General features: G+C 37.9%; 1 protein-coding gene across 5 annotated transcripts in view; it reads left to right on the forward strand.

Annotated features, from left to right (window-relative positions):
* Nucleotides 1-4,222: 4,222 nt before the first annotated feature.
* The window catches only part of kiaa1549la (KIAA1549-like a), an 81,021-nt gene continuing 59,613 nt past the window's right edge, over nucleotides 4,223-25,630 (forward strand). For all 5 annotated transcript variants that reach the window (XM_053682210.1, XM_053682208.1, XM_053682211.1 and 2 more), the window contains exon 1: nucleotides 4,223-4,773. In XM_053682210.1, the coding sequence (XP_053538185.1) occupies nucleotides 4,614-4,773 (160 nt within the window). In that variant the 5' untranslated portion in view covers nucleotides 4,223-4,613. The remainder of the gene's footprint in view (nucleotides 4,774-25,630) is intronic.

A 25,630-nucleotide genomic window follows, 5' to 3' on the forward strand; every position in this document is an offset into this window, starting at 1 on the left:
CGCGCGCACCTCCCAATAAAACCGCTGAAGAGAAAGATAAAGAATATAGCGCCTTTTCAGTTGTCATCCAAAGGCTGTGGAGAAAGTATCGAGGCCTGCCATCAAAGGGATTCGGCTTTTGCTCAAACTGGGTACTCGTGAAGTCAAGCCATAGAAATCCCACTCTTTTTTTTTTTAATGTAATGTTTCTCTTTGTTAGATTGTTTGACACAAAAGACATAAATATAAATAAATATAAATGGTCTGAGTGTACATGTTTCTTATTCATTTAGATAGACATCAAAATGGTAGGCCTTTGGGTGTCGGAAATAAGTCCCCCATTGTCCCACACAAACTTACTATATGTCCTACATTTGGTCCATTTGCATCTGGTCACATTACTCCGAAGGGCACTTTGAAGGGAGAATAATCACATTAGTCATGCTGTAAGATTGCTTCAAACTGAATTTCCAATAAATATGACTTGAAATTTAATTCAGAGTTATTTTTGAGTGCCACACCTTTTAGCCCTCCAAAGCTCTCACAGTGGATGGTAAAGTAAACAAACTATTGCTAAAACCTGACAAGGACTCGAGACTTGACTTGGACTCCGCCTCAAAGACTCGAGACTTTGCTTGGACCTCAAAGACTTGAAATTTGACTTGGACTCCACCTCAAAGACTTGAGACTTGACTTGAACCTTAAAGTCTTGAAACTTGAATAGAAATCGACCTCAGAGACTAGAGACTTGGACTTGGACCTCAAAGACTTGAGACTTGACGTGGACTCCACCTCAAAGACTATTGACTTGGACTTGGACCTCAAAGACTTGAAACTTGACTTAGTCTCTACCTCAAAGACTAGAGACTTGGACTTGGACCTCAAAGACTTGAAATTGATTTGGACTCCACCTCAGTGACTTGAGACTTGACTTGGACTTGGACCTCAGGGACTTGTGAACATGTCTGACTTGAGGTTTTTAGACACATAATATTTCATGCATTTTTCACAGTGTTTATTTTTCCAATTTTTTCCCCACATGATTAATTTTTTTTTTTTTTTTTAACATATAGAGCAAGTAGTTCTATTTCCCACATGTTTGTTGTGTTTACTTGAATTTGCATGTGTAATTCCATGCATGACTTTTAATTATGTGAAAAACCATGAGCACAAATCACATTTTAAATGTTTGTCTTTTTTAGTTTGTGTTTGCAGATAAATTACATACTTTTTAAAAATAGTCATGGATATGGCCGACTGCACTATGTCAGTGTTACACGGTGATATTTAAACATAAGCGAGAGAAATAGTTAATATTTTGTATACATTAAGATACTCTAAATATTAAAATATTGTAAATGTTCATTATATTATTTAACTGATTTTTGTCTTTAAACATGATTACATATTAGGGACAGTAAAGAATAATATAATAAACATTCTTTTCATGATTATAATATTTTCATGATATGATTAGGCCTATATAAAAATATATATATATTACTATGAGTAGATTTTTATTCCCTGTTAAATTAGACTATTATGTGCTTTACGTCCATTTATGTATATTTTATAGGATTTGTACGACATGCTCTGAAATTACTTGCAAAGAAACATAAGGTATCCAGCAGAGGGCGCTGTTACTGATTTGCCTCACCTTTGAGATTTACTTTACTGATTCGACTCATCCAAACAAATCTTTGTAAGTGAATCGACCTCCGCGAGTTTTGATTCGTTGCGCAGTGGACATAAATAACGGTCGTTTCTTTTTTTCAGATCACACGCTCGCGCCATAAGGACACATTATCTAACCTTTAGTGTCATGTTTTATTCTATAACGTACATTAAATACATTAAACCATTATCGTTTTTAAGAACAAACATTTAAAAAAAAAAATATTTTGGTTAATTTAATAGTAGTCTACATTTAATAGTCTTTTGTTTAGCTGTAACTCCGACCCTTAGCTTCCTGCTGTAAAACCAACATTCACGACAAGCCTATATGTTTTTTGTTTGTTTGTTTTTAAAAGATAACGATTTTCCCATTTATGTTCAAACATAGTCTGTGTAAGAAATATAGCCTAGAAGTATTACGAAGCAATACAGTGCTGTGGTTTTGTCAAATCTGATTTCAGAAGGTGTTGACCTTCTGTTGCTATAGTAACAACTATCACAGAAATTGTACAGTGGATGCCAAATCTAATAATAAACAGACTTAAAATGTGTTTTGTTTTTTAACAAAGAAAATCCTCCAACCTTCTCCTTGATATAGTAACATCAAAATTTGGAATCATGGATTTGTTACTGTGCTGTAAGGGAAAATCTAGTGCTACTGGGGTTCAAGTAATGCCTATTTCCACCATCAGGGCAATAATTAAGAAGTTCCAGTCAACTGGAACCAACTGGAATCAACCTGGAAGATGACGTATGTCTATATTGTCTCAACGCACTGTGGAGGATGGTTTGAGTGGCCAAAAAATCTTCAAGGATCACAGCTGGAGAATTGCAGAAGTTAGTTGCATCTTGGGTTCAGAAAGTCTTCAAAACTACAATCTGAAGTCACCTACATCACCACAAGTTGTTTGGAAGTAATTCAAGAAAAAAACCTCTACTCCCATCCAAAAACAAACTCAAGCATCTTCAGTTTGCCAGACACTACTGGAACTTCAAATGGGATCGGGTTCTATGATCAGATGAAACCAAAATAGAGCTTTTTGGCAATAAACACCAGAGGTGGTTTTGGTGCACACAGAGAGGTAGCCATATGGAAAAGTACCTCATGCCCACGGTTAAATATGGTGGATCTTTAGTTTTGGGCTGTTTTTCTGCCAGAGGACCTGGACATTTTGTTAGGATACATAGCATCACGGACTCTATCAAATATCAATAGATATTAAATGGAAACCTGACTGTCTCTGCCAGAAAGCTTAAAATGGGCCGTGGTTGGATCTTCCAGCAGGACAATGATCCAAAACATACATCACAATCAACACAAAAAGGGTTTACTGACCACAAAATTAAGATCCTGAGATGGCCATCCCAGTCCCCTGACCTGAAACCCCAAAACCTTTGGGGTGAACTGAAGAGGAGAGTCCAGCAGTGTGGACCTAGAAATTTGAAGGATTTGGAGAGATTCTGTATGGAGGAATGGTGTCAGATCCCTTGCCATGTATTCTCCAACCTCATCAGGCATTATAGGAGAAGACTCACCTTGGCAAAGGGAGGTAGCACAAAGTATTGACTAAAAGGGTGCCAAGGGTGTCTTTTGATAACCTTGTGTTTTGTTTGCAATTCTTTGATATCCATGACAACAGTATTTCTGTGATTTTTTTTTTTTTAAAAAAAAGCAAAATATCAAAAGGTTAAACAATGAAGACAATTTTTCACAGCCTTCTTTGCTCATATTTACCAAGGGTGCCAATATTAGTGGAGGGCACCATATAATATAATGAGACTATGTTAGAATATAAACTATATATGTTAGCTAAGGTTAACAGCTAGCAACTATTTTAATGCTACAATAAGCAGATTATTAATGGTAAATGGTCTGCACTTATATAGCCTATAGCGCTTTTATCCAAAGCTTTACACTGTATCTCATTCACCCATTCACACACCAATGGTAGCAGAGCTGCCATCCAAGGCGCTAACTTGCCATCGGGAGCAACTTGGGATTCAGTGTCTTGCCCAAGGACACTTCGGTATGTGGAGTCATGTGGGCCGGGAATCGAACTACCAACCCTACGATTAGTGGACAACCCGCTCTACCACCTGAGCCGCAGCCCATATTAATGGGCTGATTAAGACATGTTCAAGTAGAACACAGAAAATATGCATTAAAAGGCATTTTTGTTAAAGGAAGCAGAAAATATAAAGTGTTTATTTATTAGATATATTTTTATATGAATTGTATTTATTTTAGATTATTTATTTGTTTGTTTATAATAAATATTAAAAATTTAGTTGTTTAACAATTCCCTTTTCAAAAAAAAATTGTGTTTTTAATTTAGGCTGCTGTTTATTAGACTATTCATTCTTGCATATAAAACATTATGATTTGTGCGTGTGTGTGCGTGCGTGTGCGTGTGTGTGTGTGCGTGCGTGTGTGTGCGTGTGTGTGCTATTGGCCCTGGTGAATTCAACTGAAGAAGCAAAACGTTTCTGTACCGTTTAACGCTTGCGAATCAATTCGGCCGATTGAATCACTTGAGAGAGTCGTTCATAAAAATGATTCCTCGGTGAAAAAGCCCCCGCTCTGTATTTTGCGCGTCAGATGCGCACTTGAGATCTTTCACTTCTCATTTTTATTAGCAGCACGTCGTTGTGGTGGTTTTTGCAGAGCCTGCGTGTGTGTGTGCGTGTGTGTGTGTTTGTGTGTGTGAGTGTGTGTGTGTATGTGTGTGTGTTCCGGATGAAATGCGCTTTTTACGCGCTGAAATGACGCTCGGTGCGAAAGCGGCTCGGTTAGAAACGGACTCGCTGCCTTGACGCTTGCCTTTAAACTTTCCCATGCTGGCCATCTAAAACCCGGCGCACTCGGACTCGGACTCGGTCTCACACACCGGAGCGGACACGTCCCGATCCAATGCGCGGTTCGTTTCTGCGCGTCCAGGCCCGCACGCCAACACGTTCACATGGCCTCGAGAAAAGTGCCTGTGGTGGGAAGCCGAGGAGCGGCGGGGTGCTGGAGGAGGAAGAGGAGGTGTCCGGAGCGGCCGGGCTCGGTGTGGCGCCGGTGTGTGATGTGCGCCGGGATCACACTGCTTCTCCTGCAGCCTGCATCCGCCAGACACGGTGAGACACGATCCCGCAGCCGAGTCTTCTCCTGACAACCTGTTTGAGTCCAGAGCATTCTGAGATGATTTATTTCCTCCGTTTACAGTTACACTGAGCTGCTTTTAATCATTCGGTGATTTGATTGGAAAAAGAGTCGCAGCTGTAAAGAGCGCAATGCGCCACATCAGCCATCAGCCTCCTTCATCAACACACCTCAGTTATATTATATATGCCAACAATAATAGTGCAAAAAAATAAAAAAAATAAGAAACATTTTCTGTAGATAAACAGGCAAATAGCTGCAGTGTATGTAAACACTTCCTTACCTCGGGGGGGTGGGGGGGGGGGGGGGGTGTGAAGGCGCCTACGTGTTGAGAATAAATAGCTGGATTTGCGCGCTAGTCATTATTATTATTGTTATTATTATTATTAATAATAATAATAATATTAATATTAATTAATAATATATGGTATACATCTAAATATTATTGCTATTATAATGTTAGTGTTAATATCTTCTTGCTCATCTTGTTTATTATTTATAATTTATGCTATATATGTAATTAAAATTTAGTCTTACAAAAAGGTATACATTTATTTATCTTTACATCTTGCTTAATGTATATTGGTCAACATATGCAAAAATACATGCACACACACACCTCTCACAGACACGTACAGTCCATATAACATAACTGTAAAGGACGTGTGAACAAAAACAGCATGGGCTTTTTGTTTGTGTGTTGACGTGGTGCAGTGTGTGTTTGTGTATGTGTGTATGCACATCTGTTCTGGCCTCTGCCTTTGTCTCCTTTCTCCTGGTTTGTTGATTTGCGCGTCATGGAGATTGAGTGGACAGTCAGGATATTTTCACTTTAGTCTCGATTTGGTTACTTCAGCTTCGGTTATGACGCTGGTTATGACGCTCGTGACGTGAGCTTGACCTGGGGTTTGTGGTCATGTAATTCCCAAAAGAAAACACAGTTTATATCATATATATATAAAACAAAGACAATGATAGTTGTTCTGACCTTTATTGTAAACCTATAATCCACACATACACAATGATTGAGAGCAGATGCGGATCATAAAATATTTTTTGGTTAAATAATGAATGGCTTCAGTTGTGGTTCTTCAGCTGCTTCCGCATGCCTGATTCAGCTTGTTTTATGATCAAGCCTTTCATGAGCTGAGTCAAGTGAGGAAGTGCAGGGAGAACAGGGAAATGTGCAGTGAATATGGGTTTCCATTGCTGGGATTGAAGACCACTAATAAATACACTGCGTTTACACAAGACAGTCAGTCAGATTGTATGTACGTGATCTACTGCCTGCATCTACGGTTCGTGCTGCATTGTAAGTTCACACTTCCAGTTTATTTACATGTGATAATGATTTCACATTCAGTTTTAGTTTTTTATTACAGATGTACATTAGACACAAATTGTCACCACTGACATTAACTGATTATACAAGAGTAATTGTGCATGTTCCTGCTTAGTTGGATCAGAAACTGCAGCCACGTTGGCCCTTTGCGGTTGAAACTGCTTACCCTTGAGCTAAAATTAACTTCAGTTAATGATGGACTTAGAACGATTCAAAGTTTTCATTTTCAGTATGATACTGATATTAGGGTTCTGAGATTCGGCGAAGACCTGATCCAGTATTAATATCCTCAGGGTAACTGAGCCGGAACTAAGCTTTTGTTGCCAAATTATGTGAAATAATGTTTTTTTGTCCTCTGTTGACTTGTATACATAGTGCAACACTGTGGTATAATATTTAGATTGCTATAAGATGATATTAATATAATACATGAAAATTTGAGTGAGTAGAAGAAGCATACAACCATCTACCATTTCATGGCATTTATTACATGAAATGTTATCTGTACATACACTGAGTTGCCAGTTTATTAAATTATTATTATTATTATTATTATTATTATTATAATTTTCTTTACTACTCTCTACAACAGCTCCCATGAGAGTGGGCAAACTAAGGATCTGCTAGTACAAGGAATCTTGTGCATATGACGGTAAAGTTCTTGAATCTTTTTGAATCTTGGGATATGTCTGAACCAGCTCCTTAGTGCCGTAGGCAGTGAATCAGTGTATCATGTACATGAGTTGTGGTACTGGTAAGGACCCTGGCTCAGTACAAATTGGGACACTGATATCTGAATTACCAGCAACATGACCACGTACTCGCGCTGTAAAACTTCACCAAAAATGAAAAATATGTACATTTTATATGTCATATACATTTGTTAGCATAATCACATGTATTTCTGTCATAATATGTCAAGCAGGATTGTAGGCAAGCTAGAGGGATTAAAAAAAATTAAACACTTAAAAGCCATTAGACTCAAACAAACCGTATATAGAACGTCAAATAATGTTAAAAATTGCTAACGTATGTAAACATTTGAGAGCTACGGTATAACAACAATAACAAGCTACTTACATGTGTGGCCACAAGTTGGTTGAGAGTTCATCCCCAATTTTCTTTGAGTTGAGAGGCTTCAGAAAACATGACATCATTTCCAGTAAGGGAACATAGTGAGCATAGGGAACGTCCACTGGAAGGGTTTTGCAGTCAAGACAGCCTTTAAAATGGCTGACTCCCTGATCAGTGCCCTGACTACTGAACTAGAGTGCTGGTTGAGTCACACCCTTGAATAGATTTTCAGAAAAAAAGAGAAAGGTGTATGTAGTGTACCAGGGCTCTTCATTCTTATTCATTATTATCCATAAAGTGCCGATGTGACTACAGGGTTTAATTCTAACCAAACAGTTGGGTTAGGGTTAGGCTTAGCCACTTGATAGTTGATCACAGTCCAAGATGAACTGATTAAGTAGTGGCTCCTGCATGGATGGAATGAAAACCTACAACCACACTGACCCTTTGCAGGTAAGATTGAAGATCCCTTCTTTAAAGCTTCATTCTAAAAAAAATTACTATCTAATTATGTAACTTAAATCATTTTAAAGGTACACTATGTCCACATTTCTACATATTAAGGGTACAGAGCTCAAGGGTACCACCCCAGCAGGGTTCCACCCCAAGGAAGTACACTTTAGTGCTATTTTTTGTCTATTTCAGGGAGTGTATACTATGTGCCATTTATTATGTATACCAGTCCAGTAACTAGTAAACTCGCTACTAGTACATTCTATAGCTCAGTACTATTATACAGTGTAACAGTTAACCAAAATATAACAGCCTTGTTTTGCCAAAGTAACTGGAATATAGAGCTGGGAAAAATGACTATATAATATTGTACTTTTATGAGGTATCATGATATCTTAAAAAAAATTAAATAAATAAATAAAACATATTCTGATTGGAAGCAACTGATTTAATGTTAAAATTTTGTACTGAACATTTAAAATAAAAATAAAAAAGTATTTTAATTAATTATTGTTTTTTAATTATTATTGTAATTTATTATTTATTTTTACATCTTGTGTATTGTAAATTTATGATATTTTTGTCATATTGCACACTCTACTAGAATATATACTGTAATTCTGTGAATAAATAATTTGCCCAAAATGTCTTAGACAGGAAACAGTGATGAACAGTGTGGGCATCTTATGAAGCACTTCTGTAAGACCATCACTGACTGCTGTAAATGCAAAATTTGACAGAACACATATCTTCCAAATGGACATAGAACACAACACAACAACTTGTTGTTGCTGTTCCATCTACAGCCATTTCACATAACATAGCAACAGAAGATTGACTCAGAAGATTGAGTTATTAAAATGATGTCATGAGGATGCTGTAGATTTGTACCTAAGAATTGCTGCTGTAATCATAAAAACTATCTTGACCTCATCCCAGTATTCTTATTTACAATATTACATTTAGGACTGTTTGTCTGTGCTCTTCTACACCTGTATATGGTAATGATTTATAATCTCACTATCTGGAAGAGGATGGGCTCCATTTGGAGTCTGGTTCCTCTCAAGGTTTCCTTCTAATATCATCACAGTAGTCACAGAAGTTTTTCCTCGCTACTGTCACTTCTGGCTTGTTCATTAGGGATTGAAATCTGTATTCTGACTTCTGTAAAGCTGTTTTGTGAATAACGTCTACTGTTAAAAATGCTATACAAATACAAATAAAATTGAATTGACAATAAAATTGATTGGGGGGTGGGGGATCAGGGGGGCATGGTGGCTTAGTGGTTAGCATGTTTACCTCACATCTCCAGGGTTCGAGTTTGCATGTTCTCCCTGTGCTTTAGGGGCTTCCTCCAGGTTCTCTGGTTTCCTCCCCCAGTCCAAAGACATATGGTATAGGCTAATTGGCATTTCCATAGTGTATGAATGGGTGTGTAAATGTGTGTGATTGTTCCCTGCGATGGGTTGGACACCCTGCATGGGGTGTCCCCTGCCTCGTGCCCTGGGATAGGCTCCAATCTCCCCACAACCCTGTGTAGGATAAGCAGTGCAGAAAATGGATGGGTGGATGGATAAAATTGATCAGGGCTAGATCAGTATCAGGTATCTCTTGGACATATCGCTATCGAAAATGAAAAAAGGGAATGTTGCATCCCTAATTTGGACAGAATATACTGCGTTTTTTGCAGCGCATCCAAATTCATTAACACATCCTTCACTAACACATTCTTTGCTAGCACATGTATCAGCACTGGCTCCAGTTTTTGGCAGCGTCTTAGCTTATGTTTGTCTTTAGACTAGGCCTGTTCTACACTAGCATAAGGATTTGTTCTCCAGGTACACCAGCCTCTAAATGCTGTGAAAGTAAAATGCAAATGTAAATTTTCCTTGCCTACTGTATTTCTATCGACAGATCATTTTATTGTGTGTCTTCCTGGAAATTCGGATGCTGGGTTTCATTAATGATATAAAAATTCCATTTTAATTTACATATTACTTGCTTTGGGGTTATGAAAGTTTAAGCTTAACCTACATTGAAGCAGTAGTCATGACTCGAACGTGGCATTTTATTTAATATCAGATATTCCAGTTACTCCAGCAGGTCTGTGTGAAATATTTTATGCATTCATTTACCAGAACCTTTTTACCCTAATATCAGAAATGCCATGATTGTATTGAACCGTGCGAGTGTAGAGCTATTTACCGGAAGATTTGGAGGAATTGTGTTGCATTATTATTGATTACCCTATGCCATGGGATTTAAAATGTTTAATACTAACGCTACATGGTGTCATATGGACAATGACATCAGAGCTGTGTCAGTTTTGACAGATTATAGATGTGCTCTAGCACTACAGAGCTCAATTCACTGCAGCCAGGTTTGCTTACACATTCTTTACCTCGTCTCTATCCACACCGGCTGTGTGTGTGTGTATATATGTGTGTCTTCCTGGAAACACGGCCGTTGGTTTCCTTCAAAGCCTCCATAGTGATGCTCCAGCAAGTCAACAGCGAGCCTACTGTGCTGTGTTGCCATGGGAACTGATCTGCCTAACATTTTTTTTCCTCCTTGAGAGGAGAGAACTGAGAGTATTATCAGAATGACATTGATAAACTGTGCCAGTTGATTTTTTTTTCTTCCCTGCCCCTCTGTGTGTGTGTGGATTTGGCTGGACCAGTGATTGGTTTTAACTCGCTGCCACAATTGGATGGATCCATGTTTCATTTGATCTCCCTAAAGGGATGCTTTGTCACCTGTCTGCATCGTGCTATATTCAGCATTGGAGCCAAACCGAAATGCCATGTACATGTTTCATACAGCACTGGAGACTGTTACAGTAGACACACGGGTCAGGCTGCAATTACATTAAAGCTGCATTATGACAAAATTATGTTTGTGTAACATGGTGTATAGCATGGTTCTGACCAAGTAATATTCTGTCATTTTAAAATGAAAATAAAAGCACTTAAGTGTACAACTAGATGGAAAAATGAGTGATATGGTAACCAGAAAACCCAATATCGACTACATTTTCAACTAAAAATATAATTACATAAAATATTGTTACTAAAGTCCATATAAACAACTAAATATTGCAAAGGAATGAAAAAATTATTCTAAGGTAATGCAGAATTACCTATTGATTTTCTTTAATGAAATTCCATCTTGATTTGTATAGTCCTTTGAATTGCCTTGGAGGTATAAAAGCTTAAGCTTCATCTACATTAAAGCAGTAGCCAAGACTTGAACATGACATTTTATTTAAAATAGGACATTCCAGTTACTCCAGCAAGTCTTGAGTGTAATATATTATGTATAGCATAAACCAGAACCTTTTTACCATTTCATTGGAAATGACATCATTATATTGAACCATATAGTTCAATATAGTCTCATTGGGACCCTTTAGTGGCTCAGTACTTCAGAGAGGCTAAATGAAATGTCTGTGGATGAAATGAAAAATCTTTGAAAACTCATCCCTTTTCATTCAATGCTTGTGAATGGCTATAACAGAAGATGTGCTACAGAAGCAGTGACGGAATTATGTTGATTTTTTTTATTCATATTTTTACTCTTGTCTGCTACAGTATTTTTGCAGTGCTTGGTACGATTCTTTCATTTTTTTTTTGGTCCAGACCAACAGCTGATGACGCTCGGTCTCGGCTCTGGCCAAAGTATAAAAAAGCATTTCAGTATGAATAACAGGCTTCTTGTGTGATGAAATTTTATATTTATATTTACTATATATTCTCTAAATATATTTTGAAATAAAAATATTGTGTAGGCTTCCTAAACCCATGTCACATTTCATGTTTTCTTTTTTAAGTTTTAGTTTTTTAGTTTTAGTTTGAATTGCAAGAAACTCAAAAATAAAAATAAAAACATTTTGAAAATACAAATACTCAGTCTGGGAAAAAGGTCTTGAAAAGCCCCAAATAAAAGAAAAAGCACATCACTGTTGGTTTATATAGTTATTATTTTTGGAAAACCTGCTTTGATGATATATATGTATGTATATATATATATATATATATATATATATATATATATATATATATATATATATATATATATATATATATGTATACATGTGTGTATATATACACATACACACACACACACCAACACCGATCAGCCATAAAATTAAAACCACTGACAGGTGACGTGAATAACATTGATTATCTCATTATAATGGCACCTCTCTTGGGGTGGGATATATTAGACAGCAAGTGAACAGTCTTTTCTCGAAGTTGATGTGTTGGAATCAGGAAGGTCTCGGTGGCATGTGCGTCACTTACCGTGGGAAGAGATGGCACCTGGATGCACTATGGGAAGAAGGCAAGCCGGTGGATGCTGTGTGATGCTCTGGCCAATGTTCTGCTGGGAAACCTTGGGTCCTGGCATTCATGTGGATATTACTCTGACACGTACCACCTACCTAAACATTGTTGCAGACCGAATACATGGCAACAGTATTCCCTAATGGCAGTGGCCTCTTTCAGCAGGATAAAGCGCCCTGCCACACAAAAATGGTTCAGGAATGGTTCGTGGGAAATGACAAAGAGTTCAAGCTGTTGACTTGGCCTCTACATTCTCCAGATCTCAATCTGATTGAGGGTCTATGTGCTGGACAAACAAGTCCAATCCATGGAGGCCCCACCTCACAACTTACAAGACTTAAATGATCTGCTGCTAACATCTTGGTGCCAGATACCACAGCACCCTCAGAGGTCTTGTGGAGTTGATGCCTCAACGGATTAGAGGGTGGCACAAATGGCCAAATAGCACCTACACAATATTAGGCAGGTGGTTTCAATGTGTGTGTGTGTGTGTATATATATATATATATATATATATATATATATATATATATATATATATATATATATATATATACACACACACATTGAAACCACACACACACATATATATATATATATAAATGTGTGTGTGTGTGTGTGTGTGTGTGTATAATAAAATGTTTGACATGTTGGTTCACCACAGAGAAATGTCATTAGTACTATTATTTGAACTGGAAACACCCCAAATCCAAGCACATCAGTTCTCTTTCACTTGTAGAGACTTATTCATTGTCCATATTTGCATATTTGGAACCTGACTGGGTCTTATATTGTATGACACAATAACCCTCAGGGTCAGTACACTTTAAGACAGTTGTCCCTTATTTTTCTTTATATAGCACTCTGAAAAGTTTTTATCATGAAAAACTTGCTGTATTCTGAATATTCAAACTATATTTCTAATTTAAAAGTGAGAGCAACTGACTGGAACGACTGAGAACAGCAGTTTAGCCTAATCTACGATCCTTAGATGGTTTCTACTTTTAAAGACCAATTTTCACTACAGCAGAATTTAACCTCCTAATGGCCTTGTCTTAATTTTAGAAAGTCTCTTCCTTGCTTCATAATTACTCTCCCTCAGGACATTTAGTGGTGCTCTGGTGTCAGCTACAGGCTGTTCCTCTGACATCCGCTTCCCTGAGTGACCATTTCACAGCTGACATGCTCCATGTCCTGACGCAGCCATGCTTCATTAGAGCATTTGTCCATGGGAAAGTTGATTAGGCCTGTGCATTGACACAGATGAGCACTCGTCTTGTTCTCTGTTCTCGATAGGTGCTGTGAATAGCCATGTCTGTTGACGATATAAGCCTCCAGCGATACTTGCTAAAATAAAACAAATATAATGTAAGGATGGCACTCATGGCTTGTTGCATTTTGGTGAAAAGAACAATTTTTTGGTGACTATGACGATGAAATTTTGATACAACATACATGAAAACACTATATGTCACATCTGATGATAAGCTATACAGTATACAGTAGGAAATAGTTACACTGTTAACATCATGGTGTGTTTATATAGATGATAATGAATCATATTTCAAGACGTGGAAATTTCCAGATGTGGTGCATGTCTTTAAAATACGCTGGGCTTCTTTTTAAAAGAATGACAATATGAGAAAGTAGATTTTCTACACTATTTTCCTCCTCATTTCAAATGTCACTGATCAGCCATGGCATGATTTTCATCCAATGTTTGCTTTGTTACTTTTGTACCTTGAGCTACAAGGCAAATGTTGCTGACAAGTAATGGAAGTCTCTCTCACTCAGAATGCCCAGATCTACATACAGTCTGAGACCACATTGAAAATCTAGTCTTTCTTTATTTAAAAAAAAACAAAAAACAAAACCCAAATAAACTCTTTTAGAATTTATAAGATGTTTCACCAAAGAAAGGAAACTGTTCAATATCTTGGATATTCCAAATTCAAGATTCTGTGCTATTTCTAGTTCACTATATAAAGTTAAACAAATTTGTGATATTGACCATGCACCTTAGTACAAAAGGTCAGATTATCCCTGCATCTTATCCCTTCTATTGAAGTACATGTTCAGACAACATGGCAATGGATTTGATCTAACACGGCTCGTCAGGTTGAGCCAGCTTGAGTGAATGCTGCATTTAATGGGGGACATGCGAATTCTGAAATCCATCAAAATATTTCTAAGATTTTATTCTCCACTCAAGTTATTGCTGACAATATAATTTGTAATGAAATATTGTTATATTGTTGTATTAAATTACAAAAGAATGCAAAATAGAAGCATTTTCAGTAGGAGTCTCAGACTTTTGAACCCCACTGCATACTTGTGTACTTGTTAAGCTACATCATCTCATTTTTAAATAACCAAAATTACAATTTGTAAAATCAGTTAGTTCATAGTTACAAATTTAAGTTTAAAATAGAACTATATTATCATCTGCATCTACACTTTTCTGGTGTAATTCTGTTACAGCCATGCCTCTTGTTGTGTTGGGAAACAGTATGAAACCTACACTAAGAAAATAAAGTGATTCTTATTATCCAAGATGGCTGTCCCGTACTGTTACAGCATTCAGCTTAAGGCTTCAGTAATTAGTCGACAAAACTAACTACATAATACATCTATTATTACCTTTAAAAAAATAAATAAATAAATAGTCGACATGTTGAAATCTTGATTCTGATTAGTAAGAAGGTGTTGATTAATTTTTCTATAATAGCAGTTCTAACAGTAGTTCCTGCTGTAAGGCGAATCACAGGTTTATATTAATGCACTCATTCTAATATGTTATTGTATCTGTTGTAACAACTTGCAGAGGGACTTATATGATTTTCCAACAGAGGGTTTCACACTTTCCGGTTTCTCAGTAACAAGTTGCATTTTTTTGGTCACTAACTTCAACAGAGAGAGAAAAAAACTAAAACAAACAGAGGTTGGTTAGAGAACAACTGTTTATAGCTGTTATAATGTACAGTGGAAACACACTTGTTTTGTGGACATTCCTCAACATTAAATGGATAAAAAGCATGATATTTTGTTCTTTAATAAATAAAACAAGAAGTCAGCAATGGCAAAATGTTATGGTGTGAAATGAAGGTGCTGTTATTGGAAAGTAATCAACTCTGTGTTGGTTGTGTTGGGCCATATGACACCTTTCCATCATTATTTATTTTACTGTAACAGCTTGCGTCCAAGTGTTTTATTCCATACATATATAACAACTTAAACAAGTATTAGTGCAAGACATCATGTCAGGTCAACCCAGGTACCGACAACAAACTCCGTTACTCAGAATTCACCATGGCCTTCAAACATGGCTGCCCCGTACTATACTTCCCAAAACACACGCACTTTGTCACGTTCCCAGTTGCCGAACTTCTAATCAAGCACACCTGTCTCCAATCACACACCGTCTCTATTCAAAGGACACACAAACATTCACACAAGGGGAAGTAATGCTCAGTGTGCCTGTACCTGACTTTACCAAGAGGTTTATTTTTATGTGCTGCTACTCTGGTTTTGATCTTGTTTGTGTTTACCTGGTTTTTGGATTTTGGATTTGCACTACTATTGTTGATTCCTGATTGCCTGACCTCTGCCTGTCTACTGTTTACATCTTTACTACACGTTTTGGATTTATTTGTTAGGTCCTTTTAATAAAACTCTAAACTGCAGTTGCATCCGCTTCAGCCTCCACTTCATGACATCATAAGCATCTATATTTAGGTAGCATGGAACATTTCTACACACAGTTTCACCATTTTAACCCAAGGCAAAGCTGCTGCAATATAATACAGCACTTAGCATTACTTAAAAATGTAAAGTTGTAAACAGATACTATGATATTATGGAAACTCCACTTTTTTGTGTTTCAGTGAACTGGATTATATCAGTAGTATCCTATTGATATTAGGTTGTGAGGTTATAATACTGTGGAATGTTCATACTCTTCCACTCCTGCTATGTATATTTGCAGGAATTCTGCAGTACCACGGATATCGACCTGTTTATTAGTCCTGTAGCTGTAGCTTTTTTTTTGCACACATTTGGCTCAAGCCACAGCATTTAATCTACCCATCACCTTTACATCACCTTGGTTCTGGCATTAGGATGAAAAGACATCATTACTAATATTGAATCGATGTGCTTTGGCAGTCGGTTAGATAATGGTGCTAAAACGATGCATGGAACATTTCTTGCATATTTAATATAAGCCCACAGTGCCCAGATTGCTAGCCAGGATAAGTGTAATTATGTCCTGAAGGTGATGTTGAGCTGATGATGTTGAATACATTTGAACTGGATTATTAATCTTTATGGCACTATAAGCCATCCTGACTGGATTACTCTATAAGTAAAATTCATATTGCAGCAATCAAGGAGTTTATAGCACAGTGCTTTTGAATTCTCAAATTGATTGGTCAGAAGGTGTGGATTAATTTTGTAGAACAACAGCTCTGACAGTAGTTCCAGCTACGAGGCAGGATTATATTAATGCACTCATTTGTTGTTCCTATTGTAACAAAAAAATCACTGAGACTTGTGTATGGGACACTGGGATGCTAGTATTTTATATTATAGACTTGGTATAATAGTCCCAAGTCTAATAACAGACTGGTGAAACAAATGCGCTCTTATTTAACAAAAAAACAACAAACAAAAAAAAACAACCCCATAACCATTGAAATGGTGATAATAAGATTTCTGTTAGGAGACTTTAATTTATGTTGGGGCCCCAGTATCAGCGTTTTTGTTCAAGTGAGGCAAACCAGACAAGTTAAGTGACAACAGGAGCTAGCTTGTGTCACGGTTCCACAATGTTCTTTTATGACGTTCCATTGGTTATCAAACTCAACCACTGTCAACGTTGTTATGGTTTTCAGCCCAACTGACTGGCCACTAGAATTGTAAGCATTTAATGTAAACTTCAAAAACCTAAAATATTCTTTATAATATGATGCCAAATATTTTAAATCTATAGTTTAACACACTTTGAGTGGTTTGGATTCAGTGGGTGGAAAGTCCACGAAGGTTCAAGCTCTAATGGAATAAATAAATAAATAAATGAATATGATGCTACATATTTGCCTAATGTTTGGTCATCTTCATAAATTAAATGCTGTGATCATAAGAAATTTGTAAAATATTATTTATTCACACTGGAAAAGCTTCCTGGATACAAAAAAAAGAGAAACATTGGAATAACCCTCACTGTTTTGGACCTTATTTGGATCAGTTTGTTCGCCACCTGCCTTATTTCAGGGCATCTGCTTCAGCATAAGCCTGCCATTTTCTCATCACGTGTACATGATAACACTGGATTAGATCAGCTGATGGGGTTCTGGCAAACAGCTTTGAAAATGTTGTTCTCATTTCACCTATTACCTAAAAGGATGAGGCAACTCTAGACACAGGTCCAGTTTCATTTACTTCATTATACTTTCGTGAGTGCCTGCATTCTATTTAATAAATGTGTATCACATTTTTTTTTTCTATTTTATGTTTCTGAGAGCTCAAGAGCTTAAGATAAACACTTTTGGATTAAATGTCCACAAACAGCACAGTAATGAAATTGCATTCGGATGCTACACAGGTTAGAAGTCTTATAAGACAATGTTTAACATGGGCGGAGCCTGGCCTAGTCTGCAGGCGGGGCTTGAGATAGGCAGTTTTAATTCCAGTATTTTACATATGGTTGATGTGTGTTTGTTTGTATGTTTTATGCATGTTTTTTTTTCATGTACATACAGAAGGGCTGGGTAATATGATGAAAAAATAATATATTTCATACTTGTCCTACTTTTTATAATACATTTCTAATACACATATTTTTATTATATATGTATTATGATATATAGGTTTGCTAACAAACTGCCAGCAAAATAGAATGTGTTTAACGATATATTTATTTAACATCTGCAAAAAAAGTAATTATGTTAACATTTAAAAAATATAAATTTTATTTAACATCTGCCAATAATTATTTAAGCATTTAAATTATTTGAAACGAGGAAAAAATCTACATTAATTATGTGTGTGATTGTGCCGTGAGATGGGTTAGCACCCTGGCCCAATGTGTCCTCTGCCTAGGATAGGCTCCAGTCTTCCCTGTGACTCTGTGTAGGATAAGCGGTATGGAAAATGGATGGATGGATGGACCATTAAATGAATTAAAATGAATGACATTTTATTTATCAAAATGCCGAGATGAGAAATTCTTTAATTAGTTTTAATGATACCTTTATTTAACAACCACTGTAAAATAGAAATTCTGCACCAAATTGTACAATTTGAGCAATTTTATTGAAATATTAGTGAAATATTAACATCTAATCATCTTCAACCAGTCAGAGTTTATAAAAATATTGATGACACTCGCAGTACCTAGAGATGTTCAGTGTTTATGCCGATCATTATGTTATATAAAGCTTGCGAGTATCTCAGCTGATTGGCCATGTGTGTATGAGTGTTGGTGTGTTTGTCCTCATTTTAGAAAATAACATTGTAATTATTTTAAACTGAATTCGGAATGTAGTTCAAGCTCATTGTCTCCAAGCTGTCGAAGAAAACTCCACATTTAAAGAAACACTTTCTGTTGCCTATGTGTGCTTATGGAAGCCGTTATGTAAGGAAATTAGTTGATGGCCATCGCTTGTGTTCGTGTGCTTGTCACATTATTTTTCCATGCAGATTTGTTCCTGTTCCTCATGACATCTCTGGAAAATGAAGTTCTCAGCTGCTTCTCTGTGAACTTTCACGCCTTGAGCCGCACACTCATCAGCATCCATTAAATCACAATGAATAAAACAGATCACGTTATGCTCCATTTATGAGCTCGGCCAGCCTCCTCGTTGTCCTCCTCCTCCTCAATGCTGCAAGGATCTTGATTTATTAAAACAAAAAAATCCTGCAAGGCAATCGTGGCGTGATAAAGAATTATGGCACTAGAAAACACTGGTGTCATGTACGTGGTGACCAGCGCAACACTGATCAGTGCAGACCCTGTAATACTGAAGGCTGTATTTCCTGCACAAAAGCTTTTTTTTGCAGGGGTCAGGCTTGGCTCAGAGATATGAACGAGGCTATAAGAGAGCGAGACAAAGAGATGGGTGTGGATTGAAAGAGAGCTGGAGGAAAGTGTGAGCTCTCATTCACTTTTAATGTGACTGCGATCACCTATGCTGCCTCTGGGATTTGTCAAGTGCATCAGATGTGTTTCTGGCAGAGCTATTTCTCAGGAAATCTTGTTTCATCTCTTTCCCTCACTGTTGTACTTGATGAAAATTTGATCTGACCAATGTAATGACCATTTTATTCAGTATTGAATTAACAGTTATTAGAGATGGCACTGATTCAATACCCAGTATTGGTATTGGCCTATACCATCAAAAAATGGTGTATCGGATATCGGGAAAAAAACAACACATCACATCCTGTAACTAATGGCAAAGATTTGAGTTGGATTTGGAAAAGAAATTTATTTTTGGAACTGGAAATATTTACATACATTATGAAGAGACTTGACTGCTTTTTCTTTAGTTAGGATTGATTTCATTATATTTATATTTATTCCATATAATGTTTATTATATTTACTTTGTAAGTGATTTTTGTGTGAAAGAGTTTAACTGTGGAGTGTTTAAGTTAAAAAAGGCATTTTTAAAAAAGCTTAGCAGTTTTTTATAGAAAACAATATCAGATTGAGGGGGTCACAGTGGCTTAGTGGTTACCACGTTTGCCTCACACCTCTGGGGATTCGAATCCCGCCTCTGCCCTGCGTGCGTGGAGCTTACATGTTCTCCTTGTGTTTTGGGGGCTTCGTCTGGGTACTCCAGTTTCCTCCCCTAGTCCAAAGACATGCATTGTAGGTTGATTGACATTTCCACATTTGTGCGATTGTGCCCTGTGATGGGTTGCATCTCGTCCAGGGTGTTCCCCGCCTTGTTCCCAGAGTCCTCTGGGAGTGGCTCCAGGCTCCCCTGTGACCCTGTGTAGGATAAGCAGTATGGAAAATGGATAGATAAATGGATAGATGGAATATTAGCTAGGTAATATTGTCTTCGTCTGATACTGATAAGATTTCAGTATTGGTAAAGAAAGTGGTATCATGCTGTCTCTAAAAGTTGTTCAACCAATCTAACATAGTTTTAACACACGTTTATTGTTTTACAAGAACAACAACAAAAAGTCCTAACTTTTTGTTCATTTAGTAAGACGGACATGTGTGTGTGTGGGTGTGAAAATAAAGTATGCTATAAATCACATGCAATCAAGTAACACAGGTGATTTAGATAAAATGTAGGCTGATTGGCGTGTCTAAAGTGTCCAACATGTATGAATGGGTGTGTGAGTGTGTATGTGATTGTGCCCTGCGATGGACTGGCACCCTGTCCAGGGTGTACCTTGCCTTGTGCCCGATGCTCCCTGGGATAGGCTCCAAGTTCCCTGTGACCCTGAAAAGGAGTAAGCGGTAGATGGATGGATGGTTTAGGAGGCTTACTTTAGTTGACTAGAAGTGTGCCATTGCTGTAAGCATCCAATTTTCTTTGCCCTTAGATATGTAAATATTGTGACTGTTCAAGTGACATTTGTTCTGACAGCCCTAATGGAAATACATTATATTTCATGATGGACAAATTATCTAATACTTGTTGGTTACACTACAGTAAAAAAAACAAAAAACAACAACAACACATAAATCATGATACAATCACTGGGTTTGACAGGTATCAAATTAAAGGAAAAAGCAACTTAAAGTGAGTGAGTAAGGTCCCAGAACAGCTTCAGTGTACCTTGGCATTGATTCTACAAGTCTCTGGAAGTGTACTGGAGCATTGAACATTGTTCTTCCAGAAGATTTTCCTTCAGTTAGTGTTTTGATTGTATTGATGGAAAGCTCCAATATCCCTTGTAGATGTTCTTTTAGGTTGAATTCTAGAGTCTCCGAAGGCTGTAGCATGTGATTTACATCTTTTCATTTTCATCTCGAACCTTGTGGGTGGGAGCGGCGTCATTCTGGAAGAGACTACACCCACCAGGATAGAAATGTTCCATCATAGGATAAAGGTAATCAGTCAGAAGAGCTGCAGTATTGATTTGTAGTGATGACTCACTCCATGGGGACAAATGGAGCCAAACCATGCCTGCAAAATAAATAAATGCCCTCACAGTATAACAGAGTGACCAGTGACAGAGTAACGAGACAGTGTAAAGCATTTGAATGGGGAACTTGTGATTATCATAGTCGAATATATTTAATTAATCGAAGTCAAAAACTGTGAATACAACTGAAGCCCCATCACTTGTACAGGTAAAAGCAAAACCAGCTGAAAAACCAACACAGATGCTGTAAACAGTATTAGGCTTAGGTTTAAGATCATATTTAATAATTGGAGAAAAGATCTGTGTGTTCATTAATTATAGCACTCATTCCAGCACTCTAGTTGAAAGGCATGATAGGAGTTAGCTGAAGGGACACAGGTGCGTTAGAAAGGATTGATGGAGCTCAGAGCATGAAATGTCGCAGTGCTCAGTTCTGCTGCGTTAGCATTTTGAGGTCTTATCAGGCATCTACTAGCCTGCCATCATCATTTAGACGAAACAAGACCGTAAATCGTCATATGAGCAGCATTACACAGGGACGCTCACATGCACTGAAGCATCACGTCCACCGTATGGTGATTTGTAGACTCAGGCAGCCTAAGCACACTGTTTCATACCATGTGGTTTGCTGGCTTGAGTTATCGTGTGTTATTGCCCTGTGTGTGTGTGTGTGTGTGTGTGTGTGTGTGTGTGTGTGTGTGTGCGTGTGTGCTCTTTTCCCTAAAGCGTTCCTAGCTCGGTGTTGATGATTTGCCGTAGTCCGTCACACTCATGCTGTGCTCTGCATCCAGACTCAGCTGGCACTGCATGACCTATTGAGAGCCCTGCCAGCAAGTCACATGACCATGTTTATCCAATCAGTGATGCATCAGATATGTGTTGGAGAGGCTGCATCGAGCAGAGAGGCTCAGGCAGGCTGTCTTGTTTATCCAGCCCTGTTTTGCAACCTCCTCAATATTTCATAGCACCGTTTCACCACACATGAGAAGAAAAGAGACAGTGTGTAATTACAGGCAGAATGCAGTTTTCTTTTCACACAGACAAAATGTGGCATCACAAATGTCGTTGCATTACAACAGAGCATCTGAACGATGCTCTCATGTCTATGTGTGTGTGTGTGTGTTTTGGTGTCTCTGTCAGAGGTTATGCTCTGAAGGTTTTTCTGAACCATATCTTCTTGAACTTTGACAGAATGGGATCACACTTGCTGTAGACAAAAGTAGTAATGTTACTTTGTAGTAACATCGAAAACAGTCTTTATATTTGAAATAGTTGTATGTATTGATGAATAGGCTTTTTTTGTCCAAATGCAACATCAGAAAAAAGCATGTAGCTGCAGGAGTATTTTTTGCAATGCTATTGGTATTTATAGGGGCAATCTAAGAATCATCACCAAAGTTTGTGGCAGAGATCAGAACACAGATGGACAACACCACAAATGTACTATAGGACTTCACAAGAAGAGACAGAAATACGAGTGCAGAAAGGGACATCTAATCAAAGGCTTTGCACAGAAAAGGAGAACACATTAGGCTAGTAAACCCTATGTTCTATGACTAGACGATAAACAAGCGCACATGGCAAAATAAATGTACAGGGAACATGCTGCATGGTGGAGATCATGACATTCAGAGGTAAACTAAGGCTTGAAGATAGTGTATTGTGTTTATATTGCTACATATTCTGATTGTAAGCCTTGAACATATTTACTACTATCTAATCCTATCTGAAAAGATATCCATTTAACCACAATTATGGTGTTTTTAATTTCAGGGTCAGAGCAATCTTAGGTGTTTCTCTGAATATAATAGTAGTCGCCAAATTGTACAACAGCATGTTCTTCATCCAAAACACATAATCCAGCTACCACCTCTTTTCACCTCAGATTCCCCTTGTGTAACTTAGAGAATGAGAGCATAACCCCACCTTTACACTAGCAAGTGTATCTGAATCAGTTGGTCTCTTGTGGATGTCTCACTATCCTTATTTGAAGTTTTAATAGATACTGGAACTAGGAAATGGGGGCATGGTGGCATATTTGTTAGCATGTTTGCCTCAGACTTCTGCACTCTCAGAAAGGATGTGTTAATGTCCTACATTCTTTTTGTGTTATTATTATTTCAACACATGTTCTGGACCTGCCTCAAAGTGAATGTTCGTTGCTTTGAGATTTTGATTGTGACTGTGGAGTCGGACTCCTGAGGCGAGGAAACCAAATGACCACAGGTAAGTTAGCGTTCATCACTATTTAGCGATACTGCTGCTGAAAATGCCTGGCTGAGTTTGTGATATTTAGGCAGGGAGGTCTCGAAAATGTATTCACTGCAAAACAATAACTCAGCGAGTGATAATTAACTTTACCTATCGCTATGGCTTCAAAAGTGAATATCATGTATTGCTTCCTCAGTGTTGGCGTTACACTACTAGTATATTGTGTTTATGTTCACTGTGAAATATGGACTGAGGTTATTCTATAATTCTCTGGGTCTGCATTGTATCTGAGGCTCCGAGTTAGGGTTAGCTCACTGGATGCTGTCACCAATCACAGTAGGGATGAGTGATGCTAACATAGACGCTCATTTGAGTTGATAACATTACTTAAGCATACAGTCTGCGGTAACGCTAGACATTCCCATTCCCTTTTTGAAAATTACCAATAACGTAGCTTTATAGCTGTTCGCCATGATGTAATACCGAGAATGGGTTAAAAGTGGAATAAAACCCTTCAGAATCTATTGTTTTTAGGAAATAATAATCACCCCACCCTATATGATTTTCCTGTAACAGCACACCCCATTGTATATTATTCCTTACATATTCCAGATATAAAACACAGGAAATAATGGGGTGTAAACAGGGTCAAACAAGGACATCCTTCCCTGCGGGGCCAATTAGTCTCTCTTAAGCCAGGTTCACACTGTACGATTTTGGCCACGATTTGGTCGTCTGAGACAAATTTTGAAAATCCTAAAAGATTCCTATAATCCTAGGGCATAATCTGTAGTCTTTGATGACTAGTTTGATGTGTTCCCCGACAGCTGATTAATGGCTGTTGCGATCAAATGTTTCCTCCGATTAAATTCTGGCAGTGTCAGAAGATTTGATGCACAGTCCCGTAGTGTGGCTTCTCCTACTCCATATGAGTCTTCTTGCGTGTGTCCGTTTTTCGCGTTTTGACTGTCGTACAGTCTGACATTAATGACAACTAAGATCCACAGTGTGACATGGCTTACCGCAGGGATCAAGTCAGTACAGTCTGATAAGCAACAGTCTCAAAGGACTATTAATAATCGAACAGTGTGCACCTGGCTTTAGACTCCTAGTTACGTATGGCTATGGCATTGGTAGAAATCACATTCTTCTGAGACCATGTTTAAAATGCTTTTTAATATTGAAAGGAAACCCAGGATAAGATAAAACCACAGTTATGATGTTTTCTTCCAGGTTTCTGAAGTAAACACTAAGGTTAAGTTTAGCTTTGGTAGGCAGAAGGAGGATACTATGTGGGGAATTGGACAACTTGCGCCTTAGGACTGCTTTGAGGAATGTACTGAATCCAGTCTTCTAGATTAGCATACATTTAAATGCGGCTTGTTTTTCTGCCATCACGTTGCTTGTCACTGTTGCAGGAATCACGACACCGAGCTAATAGACATTTGTTGTTGTTGCCTGTTAATGACACGAGAGGTTGTAAAAAAACACAATAGTTATATCAGGCAGGAAGAGTGGATTGAGTGGATTTAGGAGCTGTCAGTATTTGAGCAAGGCTGGAAACGCAGATAGCGATCATAGCTTCAGGCCAATGCTTTATAATCGCTGAGCTCCTCAATCTGCTACCAGCGCTGTCACAGCAGAATCCCACCGAGACGTGCTCTCTTCCTCCCTCTGTGCTTTTCCTGTGCGTTATTTGAAGACGCTCATGGGGGCGGTTTGTGGATTTTGTGTGTGGGACATACTGAAGGCTCCGAGCTCAGCTTTTGATTTGAATCGTCTCTGTGTACTTAGACAGTTCGGAATGGTAAAGACTGAACTGCTGTGTTGCGTTACATCTCACTCACATCAAATAAATGAACAATATATTACAGATAGGCAGAAATGCTTTATTGTGAAGCAGAAGAACTGCTCCAGAGTCTGCATTAATTTCTGGGCTCCTTCATCCTGATCTGAGTGAATCATCATCATTTTCCCCTTCAGGCATTTCAGCTGCTGGTTGTGCACATGGCCGCTGGCTTCCTTTTAGAGCTACTATTAGAAGAAAAGATCCTCAAGGATTATTTGGATGATTCTAAGTAGAATTGTTTCTACTTGGAGAACCGTCTGAAAGATTGAAATATTCATTGCTGCTCCGGAGGGTTCTTCGCACTTAAAAATAGTTGGAACACTGGGTGTGAGGTGGGAATACACCTTGGATCCCAGTCCATTGAACGACACCATGCACACACACACATACACACACTCTTTCACACCTGGGAAAAATACAAATTAGTGTATCCAACCCACCTACCAGCAG

Source organism: Ictalurus punctatus, chromosome 8 (assembly GCF_001660625.3).
Source record: "Ictalurus punctatus breed USDA103 chromosome 8, Coco_2.0, whole genome shotgun sequence".
NCBI lineage: Eukaryota > Metazoa > Chordata > Actinopteri > Siluriformes > Ictaluridae > Ictalurus > Ictalurus punctatus.